This window comes from Callionymus lyra, chromosome 13 (genome assembly GCF_982586985.1).
Source record: "Callionymus lyra chromosome 13, fCalLyr1.hap1.1, whole genome shotgun sequence".
Lineage (NCBI taxonomy): Eukaryota > Metazoa > Chordata > Actinopteri > Syngnathiformes > Callionymidae > Callionymus > Callionymus lyra.
Genome location: NC_141830.1, coordinates 11,263,388 through 11,289,652, shown reverse-complemented (window position 1 = coordinate 11,289,652; position 26,265 = coordinate 11,263,388). Strand labels below are relative to the sequence as shown.

The following is a 26,265-nucleotide window of genomic DNA, read 5'->3' as shown; positions in this document are numbered from 1 at the left end:
AAAGGGATTAAAACATACGACCCTCTGGCTGAATAAAAGAAAAAGAAAAAAAAGACCAGGTTCCCTGATAAACCATTAACAAAACAAACAGTTCCTTTTAAATGTTAATTATTTACAATGTATATTGTTGATGCATTAGTAAGCGTGGTTAAGGGTTTTCTGTTGTAACAAAGAAGCTGCTGTAATTCTCTCTTGTGTAACTGTACATGTCTATGAGGCGCATTTCTGTGTCAATATGGAAAGGCAAATACTCGATGGGAGCCTCACAGTTTTCCTGACACAATGTTAAAAAGTCACTGTAGCCTCCAGAAACATTTAGTAAACATCAGCCTGGATTATTTATTATCATTTTTATTTAGGATTGTTTGATCTCTGAAAGCTTATTCACATGTACACCAGCATTTAACTCACAACACGAGTCATAAATTATCATCGTGGTTGTCCTCGTCGTGTCCTCCCAGTGGCCTCTCAAACAGGGTCAGAGGTCACGGCCATGACTGGCAGTGAGTTGTTTGCCCTGACAACACTGCTCCACTGTCTGAGGAGGCGACGGCTAACGTTTACCTCCTGTCTGGGTTGGATCCTCTCCCTCCATCCAGCTGTTTCACGTTTGTTTGCCGTTGCAGCAGCTTTCATGGTGACCACACACACCGGTGCTCAGAGGCGTGAGACGATGAATGGAACTCGCATGTTTCTGTCAAGTGACAGAGAAGAGCGAGATCAACAGAAGTCGCTCTTTCATTTGATAACCAACGACATTTATTGGAAATAATGAATGATTATAAATCATTAAAGATCACACAATCAATTACAATGATGAGGATGGATGTTATTAAGTACTTTTCATGCTAGTACCACAAATAAAACAACATATGACTTTGATATGGAAGGACTATTGGAACGTTGATACCTTGATTTCATTTTTTAAATGTATTTAAATACTTCCAAACTTCTATTTTAAGGTAAGGTAAGGTAAGGTAAAACTTTATTGAAATTGTTTTTTACCAATAGCCAGCAATTTTTCATAAACAATAAAAAATAATACATAAAAAATAAAATAAGAAGAAGAACAAAAAGAGGAAGAACAAGATGACACAATCTAAGTCTAAAGACAAAGACAAAGAACATAGGTCAAGGAAAGAAAAACAACAAAGACAAAGTATACAAAGACTAACATAGAACAGAACATCCAGATACTCTCACTGCACTCCTGCCCCCGAACTCAGAATTGTACAATTTAATAGCCCGAGGGATGAATGAGTCCCTGAGTCTATTTGTTTTGCAGCTGGGTAGGAGCATTCATGCACTCATTCTGCTTCTCTGCTCACTGATGACAGTGTTCAGAGGATGACTGTCATCATCCATTTTTCCTTTTAAAGGGTTATATATATTTTTTAGATTAATTAAATTTGATATTTTTACGATAGAGTGATGAAGGTGCTCTAATACTTTAATCTCGTAATAAAAATATTTTTGTACGACTTTCATATCGTAAAAAAATATTATGCAAGACTTTAATCTCATAATATTTGTATTTTATACGACTTTATTCTCGTAATAAAATATTTTACTACGACTTAAATCTCGTAATAAAGTATTTGATACAACTTTAATACCATAATAATTAAAAAAAATGTACCAGTATATTCTCGTAATAAATGATTTTCCTTCGAATTTAATCTCCTAATAAAGTATTTGGTACGATTTTAATACCGTAATATTTTAATTTTTTACCACTTTATTCTTGTAATAAAAGATTTTCCTTCAACTTAGATCTCGTAATAAAGTATTTGGTATGTCTTCAATATAGTAATAAATTTACTATTTTTTTATACGACTTGAATCTCACAATAAATGATTTTCCCTCTACCTTAATCTTGTAATAAAGTATATTGTACGACTTTAATTTCCTAGTTTATTTTTATTTTTAAACGAGTGGCCCTTATACTCTGTCATGTATTTTCGATATTGAAAGGTTGAGGTTATAATTGGGACTTTAAAAACATATTTTCAAAATAAATACATTTTCTATATATAAAAATGATGGCCAACATTTTTTTTATTGAATTTAAAAGGCTACGGATTAAAAATATGACATGTAGCGCATTACATTTTTTATTGATTGGAATTATAATATCAAACTCAATGCAAAAAAAACTTTTTTTTTTTAATTATTGGATATTTTTTCAAGTAAGTATTAAAAAAAAAAATGCAATAAAAACAAGTTTCAATATTTGAAATGTTAAACTCACAAATACATTCTCTACTTTTTGTGTGAAAGCGTGTTATCACTTACAGTTTTACGACGGAAGCAAAAAAAAAAGAAAGAAGAAGTTCGCGCTGAAAGACTGACCTTTGCTCCCGAAGGTCTCATTTTATCCTTTAGTTCTTCACCTGGGAGATGCTCGTAGAATTTCTCACCACCTCACTGGTGGGTGAGCACATAGTTTACGGTGTTGAGTGTCAATATTGTCGAGGAGAGCGAGGCGAATGTTTTAAGGTATGTGGAGGTTACATGCTCCAGGTTAAGAAGAGAAGAATGCTTGCTGTGTTTGGTAAATAAAGAGATGGATTATAAACCACCAACAGTGACACAACATTATCCAACTAACTATTACAGCTAACACCAACAATTATCGCTCATATAATGTTTATAATTCAATTAAACACGTTTAAATATTTCACAGTGCGAAAATATGAGTTAAACAAGCAAAAGATAAATATATAAAATAATAATAATGTAGATGGAATTTTACAATTCAAAGCAATCCATTAAAGTATACAACTATAGAAAATGTTTTCAGCCATTCTACACTGCAAAATGAAATATAGAAAATCGTGAACATCGATCGTTGAACCAAAAATAAATAATCATCCAATTATATCAATCAGTACACCAACCCTTTTATTTATGTATTTATTGAGAATACTATTGTTACTATATATTTGTATTATGCCCACTCTTTATTATTATTTTATATTCAGTACGTCCACTATTCATTGTTATTATTACTATAATTATAATATATTTTTAGTACGCACTCTTTTTCTTTTTATTGCTATTATTATTATTGTTATATTTTTTTGTACGTCTCATTCGTAACGTTGGGTGACGTCACAAGCCAGCGACCAAAACAATATGGCGGAACTCGTCTCAAAAGTTTTCCAAAGTGCCAACGATGAATTCAAGAAACGACATTTTAAAGAAGCAGAAGCACTTTTCGGTGAATATATCTCCCGCTGCAGCCAGTTGAGGTAGTATTAGTGATTGTATATTATTATTAGTATAACTACTGGCTAACATCAGCTATAAAACGATGAAGCGACCGAATGTTTTGATAGCAGCTAAGCTAACGAGATGAGATGGAAGTTGTTTTTTCCCCTAAAATAACCATTTTAATGATATTTCCTGACAGGAATTGTGACGCTGCTGATTTGGCGACTGCTTATAACAATCGTGGTCAAATAAAGTACCTGCGAGTTGACTTCAGAGAGGCTGTGGAGGACTTTACAAGTGCGATTCAGATGGACAGCAGGCAGGAGGTTCCATACTACAACAGAGGACTGATCCACTATAGACTGGGTGAGACTTGACGTGTCATTAAAACCTCCTTTATTTTGGTTTCATTATTGCTTTACATGGAAGCAATACTGTTATTTATAATTGTCACACATCAACGTTTTTACCACAAAAAATGTTCAGAAATAAAGATGCACTCTTATCACAGTTTTTTATTATATATTACATTTAGTTTTTCAGGATTTATGAGTGCTTGAAGAAGACCCTAACAAGTTTAAATTAATATAATAACAACTCTTGAAGGTTCTGTGACTAAGGAAGCATCAGAATCGGAAAACTTTTTTATTGCCAGCGCTGTAAACACAACACAGGAACTTGTTGTGGTGCCTTTACAGAATACAAAAATGAAAAAATATAAAATAAATAAAAATAGACTAATAAAGGACATCACTGTCACTTGAATATTGAATGGTTGTATTTAACTTTTAAATGTTTATTTTTTTTAGTTTAAATTTAATTTGTATTTAAATAATTAGATTTAATAACGTCCTTATTAAAAGGTTACATTTGTTTGTGTAAAAATCTATTTAAAAAATAGAATAATTTCAAAATTATTATTTCTACTTTGAGTTATTTCTAAATTCAGTATTTTCTTATATTATCTTAGGTTAAATATAAAAAAGTTGGTATAATTGTACCACCAGACAATACCCCAGGAGTCCAGAGATACTTGGTTAAATTGTTTTTTTTAAAAACATACATGTTTTGTTTGTTCTTTCAGGTTTCTTTGAAGAAGCTAAGAGCGACTTTCAACAAGCATTAAGGATCAATCCTGACTTCGAGGACGCCAACGTCAGTCTCCATCAGACACTCCTGGACCAGCAGTGCAAGACCAGCAGAGGTTACTGAAGTCAGAAATGAACTGGTCTGACTACAACGAGTCCAACTTGAAAGCTTGATCCAGAATCAACAGTGGAAGTGATTCTCATTGACCTGCCCTGACTTAATAATCGAATGATTTCATCCCAGAATGTGATCGATGGAAAGCTGACACTCATGATTGTTGACTGAGATCTTCAAACATATTATGTAAATGAGAGTAATATATTATTTATTATGCTAATGCTCGGCTGCTGTGTGGTGTAATTATGTTGTAAGAATTATTCCAATATGAAAATAAATTATAGAAACATGTTTTCTCTTGTCTTTAACTTGTAATATTTCATGGATGCCAAATGTAAATTATTTAAAGTTATAAAAATATGTTTGGTGCATGTTTATTTTACAAGAAACTAAATAAAGAAACGTACATTTAAAAGACAGCTCAAGAAGAATGTGAGACATACTAATTAAAATATAAAACAAACTATTTTAGTTAAATTTTGTTCTGACATGATATTGCTATTGTAATAGCAGCAATTGAATACAAAAAAAACATGTTCAAAAAGGAAGAAAACTTAATTTACTTAATTTGAGCTTCTTAAATAGAGCAACAATATTTTCTGCTGCACTTGGTACATACTTACATCACCTTATTTAGGTTTACTTTAGCAAAAAAGCACATTCCTAGTTTGTGGAAACCTTCATCTGCAATGGTAATAAAGATGATTCCAATTCAGATATTGAATATAAAAATTAAATAAATAGAATTTTTACCATTTAAAATTAGTAGTAATATGAAGCTCTGTGGATTTCCACTTGTGTATATTTTCCAACATAATTCAGTAAATAAATCTATTTAAACCTTCCGTAAACTATTGTTTATGAATTATATCAGCAGTTTTAATATCAATATAATCTGAGGCCCATGAAAAGATGAAGCGTTCATGTCTTTTTGAAGGGCGAGGTGTGTCCGAGGGAGATTACTGATCATGCTCAGGTGTGGATTTCCTTCGACTCTGATACAAAACACCTGCTGAAGTGTAGCTTCAACAGTCAGACCTTCACTTCAGAGTTGGCACTGAGCTCTGGCAGTGATAGAAGTCTTGTCATTAGTTTGTCCGGCTGACTCTGAGACCAGGAGGAACAATGAACTTGTAAGTACAGTTTTTGTATTTTTTTCCCCCTTCTATTTATTTAACTTTCTCTTTGTGTGTTAAGTCTTTTCTTGAACTGGATGGCGGTTCTGATCGTCCTCGGTCAAGCCAGGCCTAATCTCAAACAAGAGCCACAGTCCGGTACGCCAGAGTGAAAATGATTATTTAAAAATGACATGTTTTAAATATTTGCTCCTTCACAGGAAATGGATTGAAGTCGGACTGTTTGGGAAATCTGATGAGACTGTCCCTGGACAAGGCTCTGGCTGTCGGGAACCAGCTTGAAGTGGAAGCCATCAGTAGGTGTTACTAGTGCTCATGTCACGTTTGAAGCGTTGTAATGTCAACCGTGTACCTCTAGATGGCACCAAAAACGTCGTGTTGACCCCGGGCCTGGCAGCGCAGTGTGGCTACAGCATGGAGTCTGACCCCTGGGGCAACACCCGGATCTACTCTTCTCTGATGGGCTGCTACGCCGACAGCCGAGTAAGAAACACTTCTGTACATCTAATTCCTACTCGTAATTCCATATATTTTTTAATTTAAACTTTAAATGCTTGACTGGCTGATCGTCCTTGTCTTTCTCCTTTTACCTTATTTCTCCAACTCACTCTTCTAACAACACTTAGTAATGCTTATAATGTCACGATCAGTATTTCTATTTAAAGGAGACATTACCCATGATTAATAATTATAATTTAATAAATTAAAGTAAAACAAAAGTTCTCAGTTGTTGGAGAATAAAGATAAAAAGTCTTTACACCTGCTTGTGTTCTGGTCAAATGACTGCGGCTCCACATGTTTAAAATCTTGTCTCCCCTGATCTGTAGGACGATACGACCTTTAACCTCGGCCTGAGACTGCACATGTACAGCGAGACGACGTCGTCCAAGGTTTTCAGTCAAGATGTGTCTCAATCGTGCAGCTACTCTCAGTGGGCGTCCCGGGAGATCCTGTGTGACCGCAACTACATGGAGGTGCCTCGTCTTGATTTGCAATGTCGGTGTGCTTGTCTTGTGGCTTAACCTGTCCAAACGTCCAGGTGTCCCACTACATGCCCAGACCAAAGGCTGACGTGAAGACTCCGGACGACTCGAAGAGCAACGTTATCCCTGGTGTACGTGAGCAAAGACCATGTTGACCTCATGACTTTGTGTGAATGAGTCTTCCTGCTCCAGGCTTCTAACGAAGAGCTGGGCGTTTGGAAAGTGACCTTCCACACCCCGGAACCTGTCGTCATGGTGCTGAAGGAGGCAGAACAGGCTGGTTACAGCGCCGCCTCGACTTCAAACCGCCTGGTCGTGCGCAGCCCGTACAATATGGCGGAGACCTACAACGAAGACGTGAGTACCTTCGTCAACGTGGGCATGATGTTTGGGAAACGGGAGCTTTGATTGACCTGCAGGTGGCTGGAGTCCCCATGGAGATCCTCAGGGTGAGCACCTACTACAAGGCCGCCCAGGGGATGAACGTGGTCAACATGGCGGCAGCTTGTCCCACTGGTGAGTCTTCATCCACTGACTATAGAAAACTGATTCAACTACTTTATCTTGATCTTTTTCTATTTGAGTCCTCGGTGTTGACATTGGTAACCTTTTACTAGTTAAAACTGAAATACAGTCTCATGACTAACTTTTCTTGTGACAAAATCTGTGTCCAATATTTAGTTGCTGGAACATTCGCTTTATTTTGGTTTCAGAAGATAAAATGGGGAGAAAAAAAAATCACGATTTGTTCCTAAGTTAGTATCCCCAACTGGTCAATTAAATCAAGCTGCTTATCTAAGGTCTGTTAAAAATGCTAATCCTTGCGTTTTGTCGTCACTAAAATAATTTATCAACTTTATTCAAGTGTAGAAACTTGTAATTTATTAAAATGTGCCACAGTTTTTACTTGCTAGCACCCGAGTTGGCAAGCTTACATTTAAACAAAAGCATTTTCTTTATTTGAATAGTCATGTTTACCAACATGCCTTCAAGATAAATAATTTGGGTGGATTTCCTAACAGGTGGCGTCATCTTCGCTGCGGACATGATCTCTTGGCACGTGCCTCGTCGACTGACCCCCATGATGGACATGGGCTTCACTGTCAAAGAGACTCACATGGGCATCAACGGTCAGAGGCTCACCAAGGCTCAGATGTCCGCCCGAGGATACACTCTGTCCATCAGTGACTTTCACTTCGTCGTCGAGATCCCAGTGGGCTCCGCTGACGGCTACAACAAGGTGTGCATCGTCGACCGAAGTGGAGGTTTTATTAACCGACATGAATGATTGCAGAGTCATGCCCCAGATTACCAGTACCACACCACCTTCTCTGTGGAGCCCATGCTGGAGGTTCTCTGGAGAGCAGACCAGTCCCAGGAAGACACCAGATACAAAGTCCTGTTCCCCATCACCACACCGCTGGAGCCCCGCCCACCCCAGGTCTACGACTGTGAGTGCAAGTGCATCTTCAAAGTGAACCCCTTTTTGTATGGCTAAATTGCAATGCATGGTAGACTTTAATAATTGCAACATTGTAGCAATAGTAAAATTGTTTCAATATTTTTTTCTTGTTTTGCTGCCATGTTCATCTTATCAGATTCCGAACCAGAGAACCGTCTCTTCATTGTGTACGTGGGAACCTTCCTTCACGATGTGGTGCTGAAGAATATCACTTTCTCCAACGGCGTTCTGTCTGTAGAAGAGTCCAACGCCAAAGGCTTCTTGGTTCAGGAGCAAAGTCATCCTGGAGGACTCAAGAGCTTCTCTCTTCAAGTGCCGTTTGATGCTGAGAATGTCTTAAAAGCTGTAAGTGGGCTGAACAAGTTTGTATTGTATCTTTTTTTTTTTTTTTGTTAATTTTTTAATTTAGTTGATTTGTTAATCGCTTGTCATCTCAAAGAACACAAAGAAAACCGTCACCCAATATTTCCTCACCGTGGAGTTCGGCTTCCTCATTCTTCCAGAGGAAACTCCGTTTTCTCAGAAGGTGGACCTGGAGGCTTTTCTGGAGGATGTTGGTGAGTCTCAGAAGTTCATCAGAATATTAAGTTCACTTTGTTTGGCCTTTTTAAGCAAATTTAATTTGTTATTTTGAAAATATTCCTTTTAATTTGGTTTTTAAAAAGACCATTTCAACCTTTCAATATAGAAATGATTGACTGCTTTAAAACTATGTATTAAAGTTTCAACATTTGAAATGTCAATTCTGACACTGTACTTGAGTCCACTATAATGCTCTCCTGCGTCATGTTTCAGTTCTTCCCTCTCTGACCGGCACCTGTGACAAAAACTTGTTTTATGTCACTGGTAAATACGGAAATGGCGGTAAAGACTTCCAGACGATGGTCGGCAGCACAGAGCTCACGCCAGAACTCAGCCACACCTACAAGTTCAGTGAAAACCAGACACACTTTCACCTCATGTTTCCATTCGTGGCCAAGGATGTCGTCTACGAGGTTCGTCACTCGACAAAACTGTGGGTAATTTGAGCTTCAACACGACGTCTCCTCTGCAGACCTTGCTTGTGGATTCAGTCCGAGCCAGACTGGAACTAACGCTGTGGGAGCCACACAACAGATGGATGCTCGCTGACCTCTACCTGACCTGCAACTTCCCCATGACCACGACCAGTATGTTGACCAATCCATGTCATTCTCTGATCATGTGGTCTAGTAAATTCATTGTCTTGACACAAGTTATTTTGGTGTCAAATCCTTGAACAGAAATCTGCTTTTAAGTTGCACATAAAAAAAACTTTAATTTTTCCAGAGTGTTTCTCCAACGGAACCGTCTCGGTCACAGCTGTGAAGGTGGAATCTGTGCCGAACCTGATCCCCAGCAGGCTGACGCTTAGGGACAAATCCTGCCGACCGGTTTTCAGCAACGACCATTTTGCTCAATTCTCCTTCAGCGTGGACTCGTGTGGAACGACCAGATCGGCAAGTCACCACTGAAGTCTTCCTGTCGCGCATCTGAAACACTTGTTGGTGGACGTGTGAGTCATGGTGTCTGTTTGTTGCAGTTCTTCGACCAATACATGACGTACGAGAACGAAATTGGTTTGAGTTACAGTGACTCTTCACCCGTCGACCCGGAGTACAGGTACGAGATCGGCGACTATTTCGCTGTAACTTTTATGACGGACTTATTTGACGTGACCTCTCCAGACAAACCGTCACCTGCTACTACGTTGTCAACGACACTCAAAGCATCGGCTTCAGCTACAAATCACCCAGTACTCAGCCAGATGCAGAGATTGGAACTGGACAGTTTACGGTGCAAATGAGACTGGCCAATGGTAACGCTCAACTTGACCCCAAACCTTTTCCTTTCTAAAAGCTTTGTTTCTTCAGATGCTTCATACGAGGACTTCAACACAGCTGAGGACTATCCAGTGGTTAAGTATCTCAGGGAGCCGTTGTACTTTGAGGTGGTGCTGATTCAGTCGGACCCCAACCTGGTGCTCGTCCTGGAAAACTGCTGGGCCACACTTCATGAAGACCGAACCTCTCTGCCCAGCTGGGACCTCATCGTGAACCGGTAAAAATAACTCACCATAACAAAGTGATTATCCTCCATTTGTATCAAATCTACTCTTCAGATGTGAGAACCACGACGACGCCTACATCACTCGCTTCTATCCCGTGACGGCCGACTCAAGAATCGGCATCCCGGCCCACGTCAAGCGCTTCTCCTTCAACATGTTCACCTTCTCCGACAATGACGAAGTGCTCAAGAGCCAGGTAAACGACGCGGAGGGTTGGACCAACTGTTGCCTTGTTCTGATGGTTCTTGTCTCCACAGATCTACGTTCACTGCGACGCATCCGTCTGTGACTCCAGGAGCCAGGGCGACTGTCAGAGTCACTGTCAGACTCCAATCCTGTACCCATCAGCCGCCAAAGGAGTGAAAAGAGGTGAATACTAAGTTTGTTGTGAGGCTTTAACCACCACTAACCTCTGTGCTCTTGTTCTCCAGACCAAAGGAGTTCAGAAGAGCAGTTCTCCGCTGGACCCATTATATTGGCACCACAATAGATACTCTGAATAAACAGTTCTTAAAATAATTTTCCTTGTCTTCTGATCTTTCCTACATTGGGACCAGAATGTGTTTATCAAAGTACTGTACTGACTCTGGTTGGGTTGCTTTTTCAAAATAATTTGTATGAAGGAAATTTCAAAGCTTCTATTTGCATTTTTCTCATCTTGCCAAAACTTAACTGGACTAAAGATTGATATTGGTAAACTGCAAACACTTGTTACATCTACACAACACTGAGCTTGAGCTGATGTTGACATCTGCATTAACCTCATCAGGAAAATGAAGTCGTTGTAGGGCATAAAATCACATTTGCCACAAGCCTTGCTTACTTCCTGTTTAGACTAAACAATTCAGGTGTCATTCGTTGGAGAAAATTGCTACTAAAGTTATATTTTCTAACTTATCTGCAAACATGCTATTTTCTAGTAACGTAAGTTGTTCAAGAATCAGTGTATTGTCTGAAGAGGAAGGTTTTAGAAACTTTGTTAGCTGTATGCTAGCATCTTGGTCTAATGGTAGAACAAACTACTTTTTGAAATCACTGGTATGGCTAATCTTTGGTCTGTACTTTCTTCTGAATCCAAGAACTAAACTTTGGTTTGTGGGAATTATCTTTGAAGGATTGAGTATTTTTGGGTCATTTGCTTGGCTTACCTGTCCATATCCTATTTTCTCATTCAATAAACATTTAGGCTGTAGTCAGCCATGACTGCAGCATCATTTTCCTGTATTAAAACTACCCAAAAATATTTTTTCTGTACATCATGCATAACTAATGGAAGACAATCATATTGTAATATGAAATATATTGCATTGATGAGATTGGATTGACGTCTGAGGTCCAGTAATTTAAAAGGTCTAACACTTACTGAGGGGGAAAAAATAACATCCTTGTGTGAATCCCAATATATTTTTAATGTCCAGGATAATCTTTGATTTAGCCCGAACAGTTGATTTCTATTGGCATCTAAGAAGGTCGCGTTCTGCTGACACTCACCTTCTGGACCATGTCTAAACATTCTAAATAAATCATCAGGATGTCACGGATGTTCGAGCAAACTCTTCTGTGCATCTTTCTCCAGAACAAGAAGTAAAGAAAGCTGACAGTTGCTCTTGATGAAAGAAAAAGATTGAATGATGTTGAAGAGACGTTACAGTTTGTGGTTGGATTAAATATGAATTAAACAAATGTCTTAATCGGTTTAAGATGTTATGTAACTATTTTCTTGAAAGCTGGGTCATGATCACACAAAAACAGTTAAATCAGCAACATATCCAGTTAATCTGTGGTTGGGTCATGAGGGAAAGAGATCCAGACATTCCACGTCAAGTCGTCTTTGGCATTATCACTGCATGTCCCGGGTCTTCCACCCAGTTGTATACCTCATAAGAGGGACAATGTCAGGACCTCAGTGAGTGACAGTTAGGGGGATTATTTACAGAGTAATCTGTTCCTCTATAGAATTATAGACAAAAATGTTTATTTTAATGTAGTGACTGGAGCTCATTGGTAGTGATGGTCTGATGAAGCTTCATGAAGCAGTGTCATCATTTTCAGAGTCCACTAGATGGCGGGCTCTGCACTATTTTCCTTTGGTTTGAACAACTGTTCAAATTAAGCATCACATCATTTTTAAACTGATGGCGCCACCTACTGACCTCTGAACAACATGACCGCTTCATGAAGCGTCATCAGCCCATCACTACTCAGTCGTCTTCGTCTTCATTTTTGTCCAAAAATAAACTCTTAAAAACATCCAAATACCTCCATACTAGAAATGGATTGTTCCGGAAAAAAATTCTTTAGTCTTTATTTTAATATTGTTTGTAGCAGAAGCTAAAAGGATATCCCCGGGTAAATATCGTGAGCGCTTCCAGTTTCATTTATTTATCCAGGTTAGTCTCATTGACATTTGAATCTATTGTTACAAAAGAGACCTGACCAAACCAAATTACTCAAAAACAATAACATTCAATATGTGCAATAGATGGACTATAATAATAATCTCTATCTATATAGCGCCTTTCCGGATTTTCTTGGATTACTCTGAAATTAATCCAAACCCTTAGTAGACATGAAGATGAGTGGGAAATTAGTTTTAAATTTGGGTGAACCTTCACTTTAACTGGCTTCTCCAAAGCTCTTTTAAGAGGCTGTCCTGCATCACAAAGCTACTTACCCCGGTCAAAAAGAAAAAGCACATTTGTCTAGTCACAAAAAAAAAAACAACCTTTGCCTTTTGGCTGAGCTCTCAGTGCATCAGCACCGTCACCCTTTACTACCCATCTTCCGTCTAAATGTTCATTAGAAATAGGAAAGGGTCGTCCTTAACCCAAACATATGGCCTCTGTTCAAAAACCTGAACGATCCAGGTGCGAGGTACCAGTAACCCTGAATAACCATGTTTTAGTAAATTTTGTCTGAACAGCAACTCCGTCCACTGAATGAAGCCTGTCTATTTAGATGTGTTGGGAACTGTTTTATGATCAAATAGTCATTGCACCAGAGTGATTGAATATTAGTTTTCACCTTCACTCTGCAAAAAGCAACTGATACGGCTGAAATAGTGTTTAAGAGGCTTGCAATTTCTCCAAATGGCCAAATTCTGATACAATTAGTCATTTTCTTGTAATTTACCCGGGGGGGATGAGGGGGGCCTACACAAGATAAACCAGTTCTAAAGAATCCTAGCTCCCAAGGAAAGAATTTATCCCGGACTCCTTGCTAGGAATCTTAAGGTTAGTTGATAGGATTATTTTTTTCCTGGAAAACAGGCCCTGATCCTTCACTGATGTCACGATTACCACGTTTTTCCAGCTTCTGGCCACAGTGCTTTTTGACAAATGATAGTCAGTGAACGCAGGTTTAATTACACTGAAAAAAAATAGGATACAGCATTCCAGTTCCTTAAAAAACATTCATTCGAATTGGTCCAAATGATACATGATCCAGGTTCCCCATGTTTACTTCACGTCTTTGAACTGAAACAGTAGAAGCATTGGATTAGTTCTAGAAGGATGAGAAATTGTGACGAGTTACCTTTACTTCCGCCCTTGCTGGAACATTGGGAAGAACAGGCCTCATTTATTAGGTTTCTGGGGTCGCACATCAACACGTCGCAGTGGATGAAGAGCTGAAGAATACAAACTACTTAGTCACCAAGTCTCAAAAATATATAAGAACCAGTAGATGGTGACCAGATATACCTGGCTGTTTGGCTTGAAGTCGTCTTCAGAGAAGGCAAACATCTGGACTTCAAAACGCTTGATGTTGTCAGGAAATTTGATATTCACATCTGCCCCAACTGGGTGGAAGGTGACCTGGTATGGGTCTGCAGGATCTGTGCACCTGGAAGTCAAAGACTTTGAGGATAGTCATGTCATCTTACAAAACTTCCTCCAGTCAAAAGGATTATTGAAGTGCAACTAATGTGATGATTTAAGTGCATCTTAAATAGATCTTGGACTCTATTGTACTCATCAGTATGCGGTCTGACAAAACCCTCATTGAAATGATTGCATTAGAAAATGTGCGTAAGCCCCGCCCACTGGAAACACTTGCTAGAGACGAACTCTAACCAATCACAGCAGAGTAGGTGTGGTTATGATAAACCAAAGGGTTTGTCACCGCAGGCCATCAGATGTTTAACGTGACACCAGATTGACACCAAGTCAACTGGTCAGTGCTCACCCATTGATTAGGAGCATCTTTCTGGGTCTGGACATCCGGTCCTGGTTTGAAGTGGCCCAGCAGCTCTCCAGCTCCAGAGACACCTTGGGGTTCGTGGCATTCATGAGCTCCACTTGAAAGAAGAGTGGCTGCTGCATGTTAGTGGAAAGAGGGAAGTCCTGCACTCCGTAGAAGAACGTGTAAGAGTCGTCTAAACAAAAATAGATTGTTTAGGTCAAAACATAAAACGGTAATTTTGAATATAAAAACCTGTAGCCAGTTGCATTTGCACATGCAAGTCTCCATGTGCATCGTCGGAGTATGGCTCGCTTCTGCGCGGACGAGTGTGGACCGGGACCGCTTGGGATGAGCTGATGTCATAATAACAAGCAATCTTCAATCTGAAAGATGCAATAGAAGTATTACAATACAATGTTAACTCTTGGATAAGTGGAGTAAATGAACGTACTCATATTCCGGCTCCTCCTCCTTCCCATCAGTTGTCGGCTTTGCCATTACAAGGTTGTCGGGCAGTGAGATTTCATTTTCATACAGTATGGCGTTGGACGCAAACTAGCAAAGGGAAAGCAGAGGATTTAAAAATCAATACAACAATAAGATCATTTCTACCTTTCTGGTCGTGCCGCAGGAGTTTGCATTGAAGACGAAGAAGGCGTAGCGTTCGTCACTGTATATGGGACCGCATGACGGGTCAGACAAGGTTAGCTGCTGAGGATTCAGACTGGGAACCGAGTCCAGTTTAACCGCCAAAGCAGTTATGGTTCCGTTGGGCATACACTCTGGAAAAAAATATAAAGTCGGTGAAGGCCAAGTGGATCCTAGACTAGGATGACTACAAACCAACCTGCCAGTGTGGAGGGGAAATTACAGGCCAGAGAGAAATCATTCAGTGTCTTCCCAGTTTCTGGGTTAGTCAAGGTCAAGTCAATCCTGGTTCTGATGGCGGACTCCTCAACAGCCTGGAAAAGTGACAAAAAAACAACAACTATGATTTCAAACATCCTTAAGTCAAAGCATTTGCCAAACTCGCCTCAAACACCACATCAGAAGATGCGAAGGGCACCACTAGGCTGAAGTGTGTTCCGTTATGCAAGAGACCGTATTCTTGACCCTTAGACACCGTCAACAGACTCTTGCCCACCCGAGCGTGGAAGTTGAAGCCTTCAGAGCCGTATTGAACCAGGAGGATGAAGCTTTTTTCGTCACAGTGCCCAGTGGATGTGGGCGCAACTGTCGGGTGAGATTTAATTATAGGGGTTGAAATGAAGCCGGTTTGAGACTTCATCATAAACAAGAGTGGTTTACAGGAGGGGACGATTAAGCATAAATACATTTTTACTTAAAGCAGCTCTATGCGATTTTAAGTCGAGCGACTCCAGTGGATTAAAGTGGTAGTGTTTAGCCAGATGAGATTCCACATTTCCCATGAGCACTCGCTAAACAAAAGTTGCCATGTCCCGGTTTGCAGCAGTTAGACGAATTCTGTTTCCAGCCTTACATTGTCTGAATGAAGGATAGATGTCGAGGTCATGAATCAGATTGTGGATAATGAAATGCGCGTTATGAAGGCTTTGTAAAAAACAAATAACTTAAAACCGTAAAGATATTTTTGTACAGTTAACAAGACAGAGCCTTTCAGCTGTTAACACTTACAATGCCAGGCCTGTAGATGGCACTGTAATGCCCTCAGTCTCACATCGCTGTTAGGTCATCAACTTACCCTCTTGAAATCTCGCCACAACTCAAACACATCGTGGACCCAAACCCTTTAAATAAAAAGGTCACAAACCTATGTCGACCACATTAGCCTCCAGGTAGACAGAATGAGAAAAGGGAGTAAGCTCTGGCGTCACCAACAGACCAAGGGTCAGGTGAAGAATGTAGTCCGAGGACCCCTTTCCTTTCTGTTGGGAAGGGTATCTGTTAATAAAATGCATTTAGAAGGTAAATTCCAAGACGTGCTCCTTTACCCTGTGAGTGATGACACGGTCCGTAAAGGGCACTTGAATTGAGAAGACCTTGGCACCGCCTTCAGAAGGCATCTCTTGGATAATGAAGCCTCGAAGCCGACAGTCTTGCAGGGACAAGACCTCATTAGGGAAGGCAACGTTCTTCAGAGCTACATCCAAGCCAAAAGGCCCGATGAGCACTTTGAACATACGCTTCTCTGGGATGGTTTCTGTAGAAATTGGAGAAAAATGGTTACATCTGTGTACGGCTATGCCGTACAAATGACTCACTGTCAACAACTTGAGGAGGACGAGACAAGGGCGGGGTGGTGATTGGCATCAGGACTTTGTATCTCGTCTGGTTTTTAGTCAGTCCATCAGCCCAGAGCAGCTCTAGCATTGGCTCGATGGTGTAGGTGGAGAGATACTGGTCGTTCTGGACCTGGCTCTGGAAACGATGACAAAGCCAATAAGTAAAGTAGCTGAATCTCAAGAAAACATACTTGAAGTAGCAGCAAGATGCTCCATCAACAGGAGTTGGAACCATTAACTGTTGCCACTATCAGATCCATTACTTACAAGTTGTGATTTATGCCTTCTACTTTTGAGCCCTTAAAAATTGACCAAAATAAGTCAATAACGTTCAAGTCATGGAAAACCTCCAAATTGACGAAAGACAAGATTACTGATGGAGGTCATCCAGACGGTTATTAAAACTGGGCTTCAACCCAATAATGCACTACAACAGTGACTCCATAATGGAATGCAAACATTTAAAATGCAATTTGAATGCCCAATTCAGTTGTCAGTTGCAGAAACACCAATCCAGACCTTAAAGTGACCACCAACAGCTCCGATGGGTATCTGCACGACAATGTGATCGTTCTCGACTGACAAGGAATATCTTCTGTTGGCCATCTCCGCACTGTCCAGAATCTCGCCGTCCACGCCCATGTGGACCTCCAACAACTTGAACTGGTTTGAGGAAATCAACGGGTCGATGTGATGCGGAAGATACCAGGTGATGGAGTTTTCCGAGAAGAACACACTTCCTAAAAGAGATGAAGACCGGTTGATAATATGAATCTATAAATGACTCGAGACTCTGTACCTTCAGCAACTGGACACGCGGCTGCTGCTTCGAGCTGACTGGCCAGCCACTGTTTTTTATAAACGGCTGATGTTTTAAGAATGTTCATGAAAACTCCAGCCACCTGAAGAACAACCACGTCAACGGTAAAAAGCGATGCCAGGATGCGCCTTTTGCACTCACGTTTTGTGTGTACGTTTCTTGGGTGGATAAGGGACTTCTCAGAACAAGTCGTGAAGGAGTGTTTCCTATCCCGTAACCCTTGTCCTGGGCGTCCTCCAACCTCAGCGACAGTTCTGCAGGCGTGTGGAACACCACCGTGGTGAACTTGTATTCAGAGCCCAGGAGTTTCTGAAAAGAAACTAACATTTGAAAGCAGTCGCAGGCAAAGTGTGGCCTGTATTCATGCTGCCCTCGTGTGGTAAGAATTAAACCATCAAATACATTGGATAAAAAATACAAAAAACAAACTGCCTACTGCAAGGTTGGGCAAATACATTTCCTCTGGGACCACATTATATACTGTGGCTGTTATAAGGGGCCGTCAAATCAAATTTTAAGGTGAATAAATAAGCTTAGGTGACGGCATATCATTTAATGTTTCTGAAAAACATTAGTTTTGCATATTTTGAATATTTTACCATTTAAAATACAGTGTCATTATGCCATTTTTTAAAAATCTTTTAATATACATTTTATTAAAATTATATAAAACTACTATAAAAAAGGCAAAAAAGATATTCAAACAAAGATCTTTAGGAATACACGTTTGCTGTTCATTATCATTAATATTTTATTGTTTAGGACTTCATCTCCATATCTCCCATCTTGTTAAGTTTCTTTTAGAGCTTTAAAAACTCAGGTGTTCATCGACACTAAATTACCTTAAAATGTTGAAAAATAATGTGCAGCAGGATCATGATTTTATAACAAATGTGCACATACTTATGGGAATCATGTTAAGTAAGGAGGACTTTAGATCTCTAGAATACAAAACTAGTTATAAATCTTCAATGCAAAGATAAAGTAATGGATATTCCCCATGCAAACATTTGTAGACGGTCCCTTGACATCTCAGACGAGGTTCTTAACATTCATTCCGACTCGAGCAACATTTTTAAACAAACTAGGGATTGAATAAGTCATTCATTTTAGCACTTAAAATGTAAAGTCTGAATTGTGCAACATTAAAATATAATCTCACCTTCACAGCCAGTCCAGGATTAGCAGGACCCTGAGCATCTTCTGCGACCTTCCTCTCCACGGACACCTACGAACAAGGCCAATGTCCGTTAGCAACGATTCATGTCTGACATATGAAGCACCAGCCTTGACGTCCACACACACTTGTCATTGACACATGACCCCTTACCTCCATGAAGTTGGGAGCACAGATGATTTCCCGAGAGGCCCAGGTCTGGTAGTGGCACGTCTCCGACACCTTGTAGACGTCATCATCCTCATCTCCACCGCCGTACAGGTGGAGATACAGCGTAGTTGTGAAGGAGTTGTCGCCCTTAAACAGCAGCAAACGCCAGTTTAATTTCATTCAATCTTAACGTTTCATCGAGTTGATGTCTAATGAATCATTTAAAAAAAAAAAAGCCATGGAACTCGTTCATTAATTCTTACCCTATTGTGAGCAAAACAGTTTTGAAGTGTTGCGTAAATTATGAAGTTTCCAAACTGGCCTTTCTTCATGCTGAAGCCACAACGAGACTGCATCTCTGGTGTGAGCGGGTACTGCTGGTTATCTGGAAAATTGGAAGGACATGTCAAACTCAAACATCTAAGAGGTCAAATCCACTGTGGCCTAAATGGAATTTAAATGTCCATTCTTGGCTCAAAATTAGAGAATGATAAATTATCAATAGATAAATCAACTCTCCAAGATTAACCAAAGAGTTGCTTCTCCATTTAGATTTACCCATAAAAGTTAGATTAAAATGTTGGACTTTAAATTTTTGACTTCACTAGAATGAAGACACCATCTTGAATTCATTTTAACATCGGAAGCATTTCTCATTTAATTTTTTTTTTTAAATAATTAAATTCAGTGTTTAAAATACTTTAAATAAACATGTTTACGATTTAATCTGAAGGAAAATAAAATAAAACTTACTAAAATCGACAGAGACTTGCAGAAGTTTTGCTCCCAAGGGTCCAACATCCACTCGCAGGACGTTCCCTAAACATTTGGAGTTGATTCCTGAAAGCAAAAGAATCATCTAAGCGACCGCCAAGACACCAGGACGTCCACGAACTCACTAAAAGACGCATCTTTTTGACTCTGAGTTCCCACGAACGTCAGCAGGAGAAGAAGCCACCTGCAAGAAAAGTCTCATTTTTTTAAAATGAAAAGCGTGAAAGTTAAAACACAAGGAAGGTTGGGAAACGAACCCGTATCTGGATAGAGGAGCCATGGCAGAGAGCAGGAGTGGACGGACGAGAGCGACTTGTCGGAATATAAGCACCGGGTTAAAGTCTGGCTTCGGGGGATCTAATGAGGCGACGATCAGGTGGATCCAATCACGTCACTGATTAGTTTGACACATGGTGGAGCGACTGGATATTGAAAAAATAATTAAATAAACAAATTAGAATATGTTAGCATATGAATGAATAAAATCAATTGATCACATTCCTGAGAGGATAAAAAAAAAAAAAACCTTTATTTAAAATGATTGTTTTAAATAATCATTCAATTTTGTTTTTATCAATAGTTTCACTGTGTTTGTCACTGTCCTTCCAATATAAGCCAAAACAAATAATTAAATCGATTTAATAAAAGGTATTATTTAATTTAAAAAAGGTTAATTCTATTGTTTTAAACTACTGTTTTGATTGAGTTATCTACTCACAAATAAATGTTACATATAAAGGAATCTCTTTTAATTTTTTATATTGTTTTTTAAAAGGACAAAATCAACCGAGATGTAAGAGAATCTTCACTTCTTTCTGCAGCTTTGACACATTCCATCAAGCCTGCTGTCATCTCTGAGAGTGGCCTGCCATATTGGTATGAAATATTTAATAAAAACCAGGGTCTTTCCACATCTGTGCAGCCTCTCTCCCTCCAGTCCACTCCCCCTCGCTCGCTCCCTCCCTCGCTGACCCCTCCCTGCTCCCAGTGAAAAGGGAACCTGCTGCCAACGCCGTCCCATCTCTGTTCTCCCCGTCCTGAGTGAAGCTGCTGCGTCGACCGAGAGAGTTCATGAGCTTAAATGGATAAAAAGTTACTTTAATGGAAAGAAGGACTTCAAAAGCTGGTGAGTCGAATATTATTTTATTAAATAAAATGGAATCTTAAGAAGGCATCTTATGCACAAGATCACATTAGTTAAGATTTTTATTTTTTGAATGTCAGAATCAGTTTGTGGTTAATGACGAAGCCTTTTATATGATACAAATGCTACAATATTTCCACATGTTTTTATATTTAATAAGTTGCTATAAATCAAAATACCAATGATTTTTTATATTAACATGACAAGAAAATGCTAAAACACAATATATATATGTATATATATATATATACATATATATTCAGGAATCAACTATATATATCCCATCTATATTTATATTTATAAACTATAATAATATAAATAGCACTTAACTTACAAAGATCTAAAACAATCGCCAATAACGCTAACAATAAAAAATAAAAAACTATTTAAAACTATAAAAGCAGAAAAAAATAAAACGAACAAAAAAGAGGAAACGATTTCTGTGAGGGCAATAACAGCGATTGAAGTCTTTAATGCTGTGAAGTCTTAATTGAATGATGACATAAAATAAAAATAATTAAGCAAAGATGCAAATAAAATGATGTTGTTGTTTTTTAACCTCATTTTAATTTAAGTTTATATTATTCTAGTGAAGTGAAGTGAGGATTTAGAAGTCCCATAAAATTTAAAAGCAAATTCATAAATCTGTATATAAAAGACTTGGTTAGGACAGACTGTATTTGTTAACAGTAGATGTAGGACAATTGTGTCAGTTGCTCAAGTGACTTTTAAACAGAACGAATAAGAAGAAGTTCTCTGTCAACTACTTAAAGACCCAATAAGTAAAAAAAAATAATTATATTGTTAATCGTTGCACATTTCCAGTGTGTGCATTTGTTTACAAAACAAGATAATGAATCAATATTAAATTATATAAATAATTACAATTCTAAAACATTTATAAATTGTTTCTTTAACAAATAAAAGTAGAATTTGTTTTTAGATTTAACTAAAGGGACATGACCAAAAAAAATCTTCCCTTTAAGAATAACAAAAGTAAATAATAAATAATTCCTGAAATACAATAGCCGAGACCAAAGTGTGGCCTGGAGGACAATCTTGGTCCTTCGCCTTTATTTTTACAGAGCTAGACTTGATGGATGTAGTATTTGTCGAAAAGGTCCCTAAAATCCTGCAGCGACCATCATCATCTCGCACATCATCTTGTGACTGTAGAAACATGTTTAATGTTATGTAGGTTTAACAAAAGTAACTGTTGCGGTACAAACATGAAATCAATCCTTGTCAAGAACGGCTTTCAATCATGTTCATCTTGTTGCCTCTTATTTCCTCCATCTGGTCTGCGCCGTAATTTGATGCCGCCTGTGATAGTCCTGCACTTTAGCCGGCAGAAGTGACAGGAGCTCACGCTCCTTCACTCACGCCAGAATCAAGCCGTTTCCTGTGTGCTCTCTCTATTGATTTCCCCTCCGTGTAACTAATGTGTCCGGCAAACAGAGCCGTCAAACGTGTGGTGATCCACGGCAGCGCTTCAATCCTCCGTCTTCCGATGTGTGCCTCGGCATTAATGTTGTCTATGCGTCCTCAGGAGAATGGGGTACGGGGAAATCCTCCACCAGTGTGGGGACGAGGAGGACCAGGTCCACCTCAACGTGGGAGGCGTACGATACAAGGTGCAGCGAGAGACGCTGCTGCGCTTCCCTCGCACACGCCTGGGTCGCCTCGTGCACTGCCAGAGCGAGGCGTCCATCCTGGAGTTCTGCGACGACTACAGCCCGGCGGACCAAGAGTTCTACTTTGACAGGAATCCCCGACTGTTCATCGGTGTGCTCAATTTCTACCACACCGGACAGATCCACATGATGGAGGAGTTTTGTGTCTTCTCCTTCAGCCAGGAGATCGAGTACTGGGGCATCCAGGAGCACCACCTCAGCTCCTGCTGCAGCAACTGGTACCACGAGAGGAAGGAGTACATCGAGGACCGGGACTGGGACGTCAGGAGCGACGACCAGAATCCGCCCAGCATCGACTCGTCGTTCGAAGAGTTGTCCGCTCTGGACAAAGACCTTGAGAAGTTCAAGGGGGCCTGGTTGGGGGACGTGAGGAGCTACGTGTGGATCAGGTTGGAGGATCCGGGACATTCTCGGGCTTCCAAGATCATCGCCGTCGCCTCCCTCAGCGTGGTGCTGACCTCCATAGTAGCCATGTGTGTGCACAGCATGCCGGAGTACCAGCTCAAGGACGACAACGACAAACCCATCGACGACCCCGTCCTCGCCATCCTGGAGGAGATCTGCATCGCCTGCTTCTCCGCCGAGTTCATCCTGCGCCTCATCGTGGCGCCGTCTCGCAGGAAGTTCCTCGGAAACACTCTGAACATCATCGACGTCGCCTCCATCTTGCCTTACTATGCTACGCTGGCTCTGGAGAAATCCGACGAGGACAGCATCGAAGAAAACGAAGACATAGAGAATGTTGGTAAGGTGGTGCAGGTTCTGCGACTGATGAGGGTTCTGCGGATCCTCAAACTGGCTCGACACTCCATAGGCCTTCAAGCACTCGGTGCCACGGTGCGGCACAGCTACCAAGAGGTGGGACTCCTCTTGCTCTTTCTCTCGGTGGGGATCTCCATTTTCTCAGCGTTAATCTACTTCGCCGAAAAGGAGGAGGAAACTACAGATTTAGGAACGATCCCTTCAGGCTGGTGGTGGGCCACCATCAGCATGACCACGGTGGGTTACGGAGATACCTGCCCAGTGACGTTTGCAGGGAAGATTGTAGCAACTTTGTGTATCATCTGTGGACTCCTGGTGGTTGCTCTTCCCATCAGCATCATTTTCAACAAGTTTTCAAAGTACTATCAAAGGAACAAAGCCATCGCTGCTCAGTGTGTCCCCAAACCTGACAGACAAGACCCAGACCTCCCTTATTACAACATCAGAGAATTGTTTGCTGAAAGTCTGTATCCCTTTCTTGGTGACGTCCCCTTCAGGAACACCGAGGGTAGCATCGGGGACGAAACCGCCGCCTCAAGCCTTCAAGACATGGAGCAGTACGATCATGACACAAGTGGAAACTGTGCCGCCAAATAAGATTCTTCCCTTTCCTTTTAAAAGCTGCTTCCTTTATGACGGCGAGCCTCGCCACTGAAGGGCTCCATCGCTGATCTTCCCTTGTCTTCCTGCTACAACAGACAGAGAAATAATGTGGCCATACGCCTTTTTTTTTTGTCCTCTAAAAGAGAAAAATACAGTGTCACTAAAACCTTCCGGTTCTTAAGGGAATTTCTTGAACCTTGCTCAGGGGTTTGAAAGCCCATTTTCTGCTTGACAGATCTGCAATGATGCATGCAGGCGGCCATAATGGTAGTGTTTTTCAGAGTAATGTCCTGTATTGATTTGTCTGGCTACCCAGAGCACAGACAAAAAATCTAAAATGACACTGGTGTTTAATAATAAGATCTGTAGGCGGACCGATGCTACACCGACTGCATGTGCAGACGTAAATGCATTTCGGATGACGGTCATATAAATAGACGGGTAGAAAATGCATTATTAATGGATGTTGGTAGAGAGGAAGTTTCACTGTGAAAAAACTTCAGGTAAGTGTTGATGTATTTTGCGTGTTACCGGCATGAATGAAATAAATCTGCCCTCAGGTTGTCGGAGAACTGTTCGCTTCACCTTGACAATAAACATTCAAAGTGACATGTTGGCTATTTTGACTTATTTCAATACATTTGATAAGAACTTTCTGTGCATAACATCAAAAATATATGTTAAATTGTATATTCCACATTGAATCAAACACAGATAAAAAAAACAAACAGGAAGTAGAATTTTTAATTTTTGAATTTAAGTATTAGCATGACTGATACATATTTTTGCTAGTTCTAAACCAAGACCAATACATAAGCAGCAGCGGTTCAAAGCCATACAAGGGAATATAAAAATCCATATGGAACTTAAACATAATTAGATTGAATTCATGGCAGTCAGCGCTGTTTCACGTGCTAAAAAAGCCGGCACTCTGGTAACAACATTGATTTTTTTTTCATGCACTGCACTTGTTGCACTCAAGTGCAAAAGGTTAATCACATGCACAGGATGACAAATGTGGCTTTGCGAGTCACTTTAAGTGGATTGATAGCGTGTGTGTTGTGAAGTCTCGAGGCCGTGACTTTTCAAAGGGTCAAGAAAAAAGATCCAAATGACACAATTAATTTAAACCACTGCATTTTTTGGTCCAGAAAAAAAGTGTTATTTTAATGTTAGAAAATGGTGTAAGAGAAAATTTTTAAAATAATTAAAAAACACAATTAAGAGGTGAAGAAAAATAAAATGCCATTATAGTCCGTCAATTGAGTTATGTACGTTGGGTTTTGAATTTACTTTATTAATTAATTGTTTAAGTTGTTTTCCGTTTGTTTGTCATAGCTCAGTAGATGAGGTCATGATGGAAGCGTATCTCATCCCAAAAAACAATATTTTCAGTTAGAATTATTTTCAAGACAAATTACATTCTTTGCACGATTGTTGATTTTGGGAAATGGCTAATTCTGCTTAATTTAAGCACAAATCTAAGCGAAATATTTAAAGACAGTTCACGATTCATTAAAGGTAACAAACGTGCTCCATCTATTTGGTCTTTGGATTTACCACATGCCAAAGTAAACCGCCATTAAACAGACTAATCCCCCAAAATCTACTAAATGAAAACTCGAAAACAGTTTCCCCTTCTTTATAAATTGCTTTAAACCTAAACACTCCTTAAATCCAACACTACAGGGACCCATGATGGCCTTAAATCACTTTTAATCAAGGCTAATAAAAACAGAGCGAGGGAATGTTGAGGTAATAATACCTGATGTTCGTCTGAATCACTGGCTGTAAAGCAGTAATGAACAATGAGGCCATTAAGTGTTAATGGTTCGTAATATTTCTCCACTACATATAGTTTGACAATGAAATCGATGAGACTTAAAGTCTCTCCTGAATAGAAGATTGAAGGTGTTGGCTTGTAAAGTGGTCCCAAGCAGGATGAACTCTGAAGGTACATTGTTCATTGATTGATTTCTACTTAGGGAATGGAGTTTTTAAAAACTCATGATCTAATGTTGACGTTAAGGACAATTGTAATCCAGGATATAATGGTAAAATTGACATCCTACTTCTGATACTTTGGTTTTCCTCCTCATCACTCGTAATGGATCGTAATCACCCAATAATACTCTATAGAACTAAACTAAAGCTTGTAGCTACAGTAGTTGTTTTTTTTAGGTTACAGACTTTAACAGCAAAGTTAGTTAGCTGTTTATTGACTTTGAAGTAGGACGTTGTCATCCATCATATTTAGCTTTCACCAGCAGATTTTGAGCTCGTCATTCCATGTGATATGTCGACCTTCTTCCCTTCTTCACTGTCCTTCAAGCCAGGTTTAGTGCTTGAGAAAGGCCCTGGGACGTGAACACCAGGATGGAAATGTTCCGGGAGAAATGTGCACATTACATCGAACAATAACCTTGAATTCATGAGCACTTAATCAAACCACACATTTCACCTCTCGTATTCATGCCTCTCCGGGGTCCCGCAGTACTTCAGAAGACCTACAGGGAAACACATCACCCTTAACATATGCGTACACCTCGGTCGAACCCTAATCTTACTCTAGTATCAACCCAGAACTCTTTTATAAAGCGTGCTT

General features: G+C 39.7%; 4 protein-coding genes across 5 annotated transcripts; 3 read left to right on the top strand and 1 right to left on the bottom strand.

Moving 5' to 3' along the window:
• The first annotated feature begins 3,131 nt into the window (after positions 1 to 3,131).
• On the top strand, positions 3,132 to 4,714 carry ttc32 (tetratricopeptide repeat domain 32). The gene is made up of 3 exons (XM_087805878.1): positions 3,132 to 3,255; positions 3,417 to 3,583; positions 4,302 to 4,714. The coding sequence occupies exons 1-3, from the start codon at positions 3,140 to 3,142 to the stop codon at positions 4,427 to 4,429; spliced, it is 411 nt and encodes a 136-aa protein (XP_087662004.1). The 5' UTR covers positions 3,132 to 3,139; the 3' UTR covers positions 4,430 to 4,714.
• Positions 4,715 to 5,627: 913 nt separating this feature from the next.
• LOC148067353 (uncharacterized) lies at positions 5,628 to 10,580 on the top strand. The gene is made up of 20 exons (XM_087806374.1): positions 5,628 to 5,697; positions 5,760 to 5,855; positions 5,918 to 6,042; positions 6,387 to 6,533; positions 6,599 to 6,673; positions 6,735 to 6,899; positions 6,962 to 7,058; positions 7,565 to 7,782; positions 7,837 to 7,993; positions 8,141 to 8,349; positions 8,444 to 8,561; positions 8,800 to 8,999; positions 9,059 to 9,173; positions 9,313 to 9,482; positions 9,566 to 9,645; positions 9,711 to 9,841; positions 9,897 to 10,083; positions 10,145 to 10,286; positions 10,348 to 10,459; positions 10,522 to 10,580. Exons 1-20 carry the CDS (start codon positions 5,637 to 5,639, stop codon positions 10,578 to 10,580), a joined length of 2,664 nt encoding a protein of 887 aa, XP_087662500.1. The 5' UTR covers positions 5,628 to 5,636.
• Positions 10,581 to 13,492: 2,912 nt separating this feature from the next.
• Positions 13,493 to 19,737, bottom strand: LOC148067352 (uncharacterized). Its single transcript, XM_087806373.1, has 21 exons — positions 19,715 to 19,737; positions 19,583 to 19,641; positions 19,437 to 19,523; positions 18,947 to 19,068; positions 18,687 to 18,830; positions 18,519 to 18,584; positions 17,498 to 17,665; positions 17,336 to 17,438; positions 17,056 to 17,276; positions 16,516 to 16,672; positions 16,246 to 16,454; positions 16,065 to 16,179; positions 15,306 to 15,505; positions 15,120 to 15,234; positions 14,885 to 15,054; positions 14,724 to 14,827; positions 14,525 to 14,655; positions 14,276 to 14,465; positions 13,792 to 13,933; positions 13,625 to 13,718; positions 13,493 to 13,566 (listed from the first exon to the last, which is right to left on the bottom strand). The coding sequence occupies exons 1-21, from the start codon at positions 19,735 to 19,737 to the stop codon at positions 13,493 to 13,495; spliced, it is 2,694 nt and encodes an 897-aa protein (XP_087662499.1).
• Positions 19,738 to 20,524: 787 nt separating this feature from the next.
• On the top strand, positions 20,525 to 23,654 carry LOC148067351 (delayed-rectifier potassium channel regulatory subunit KCNS3-like). Of its 2 annotated transcripts, none has more exons than XM_087805671.1 (2): positions 20,525 to 20,583; positions 22,151 to 23,654. In XM_087805671.1, the coding sequence occupies exon 2, from the start codon at positions 22,155 to 22,157 to the stop codon at positions 23,652 to 23,654; it is 1,500 nt and encodes a 499-aa protein (XP_087661797.1). In that variant the 5' UTR covers positions 20,525 to 20,583; positions 22,151 to 22,154. The 2 variants fall into 2 exon arrangements, with proteins under 2 accessions (XP_087661797.1, XP_087661798.1); XM_087805672.1 differs by having other exon boundaries at positions 20,544 to 20,583; positions 22,154 to 23,654.
• Positions 23,655 to 26,265: the final 2,611 nt, after the last annotated feature.

What these genes read in the sequence shown, in the direction of transcription:
- LOC148067351 (XM_087805671.1), top strand. Translation starts at nt 22,155, where the DNA reads ATGGGGTACGGGGAAATCCTCCACCAGTGTGGGGACGAGGAGGACCAG.
- LOC148067352 (XM_087806373.1), bottom strand. Translation starts at nt 19,737, where the DNA reads ATGGCTCCTCTATCCAGATACGG. An exon ending in CTTCTGATGTGGTGTTTGAG is followed by an intron (nt 15,235 to 15,305) that starts GCGAGTTTGGCA and finishes TCACTTTTCCAG; the next exon opens with GCTGTTGAGGAGTCCGCCAT. An exon ending in AAGATGCTCCTAATCAATGG is followed by an intron (nt 13,934 to 14,275) that starts GTGAGCACTGAC and finishes TTTGACTTCCAG; the next exon opens with GTGCACAGATCCTGCAGACC.
- ttc32 (XM_087805878.1), top strand. Translation starts at nt 3,140, where the DNA reads ATGGCGGAACTCGTCTCAAAAGTTTTCCAAAGTGCCAACGATGAATTC. An exon ending in TCCCGCTGCAGCCAGTTGAG is followed by an intron (nt 3,256 to 3,416) that starts GTAGTATTAGTG and finishes ATTTCCTGACAG; the next exon opens with GAATTGTGACGCTGCTGATT. An exon ending in ACTGATCCACTATAGACTGG is followed by an intron (nt 3,584 to 4,301) that starts GTGAGACTTGAC and finishes TTGTTCTTTCAG; the next exon opens with GTTTCTTTGAAGAAGCTAAG.
- LOC148067353 (XM_087806374.1), top strand. Translation starts at nt 5,637, where the DNA reads ATGGCGGTTCTGATCGTCCTCGGTCAAGCCAGGCCTAATCTCAAACAA. An exon ending in CTGAGAATGTCTTAAAAGCT is followed by an intron (nt 8,350 to 8,443) that starts GTAAGTGGGCTG and finishes GTCATCTCAAAG; the next exon opens with AACACAAAGAAAACCGTCAC. An exon ending in GGCTTTTCTGGAGGATGTTG is followed by an intron (nt 8,562 to 8,799) that starts GTGAGTCTCAGA and finishes GTCATGTTTCAG; the next exon opens with TTCTTCCCTCTCTGACCGGC.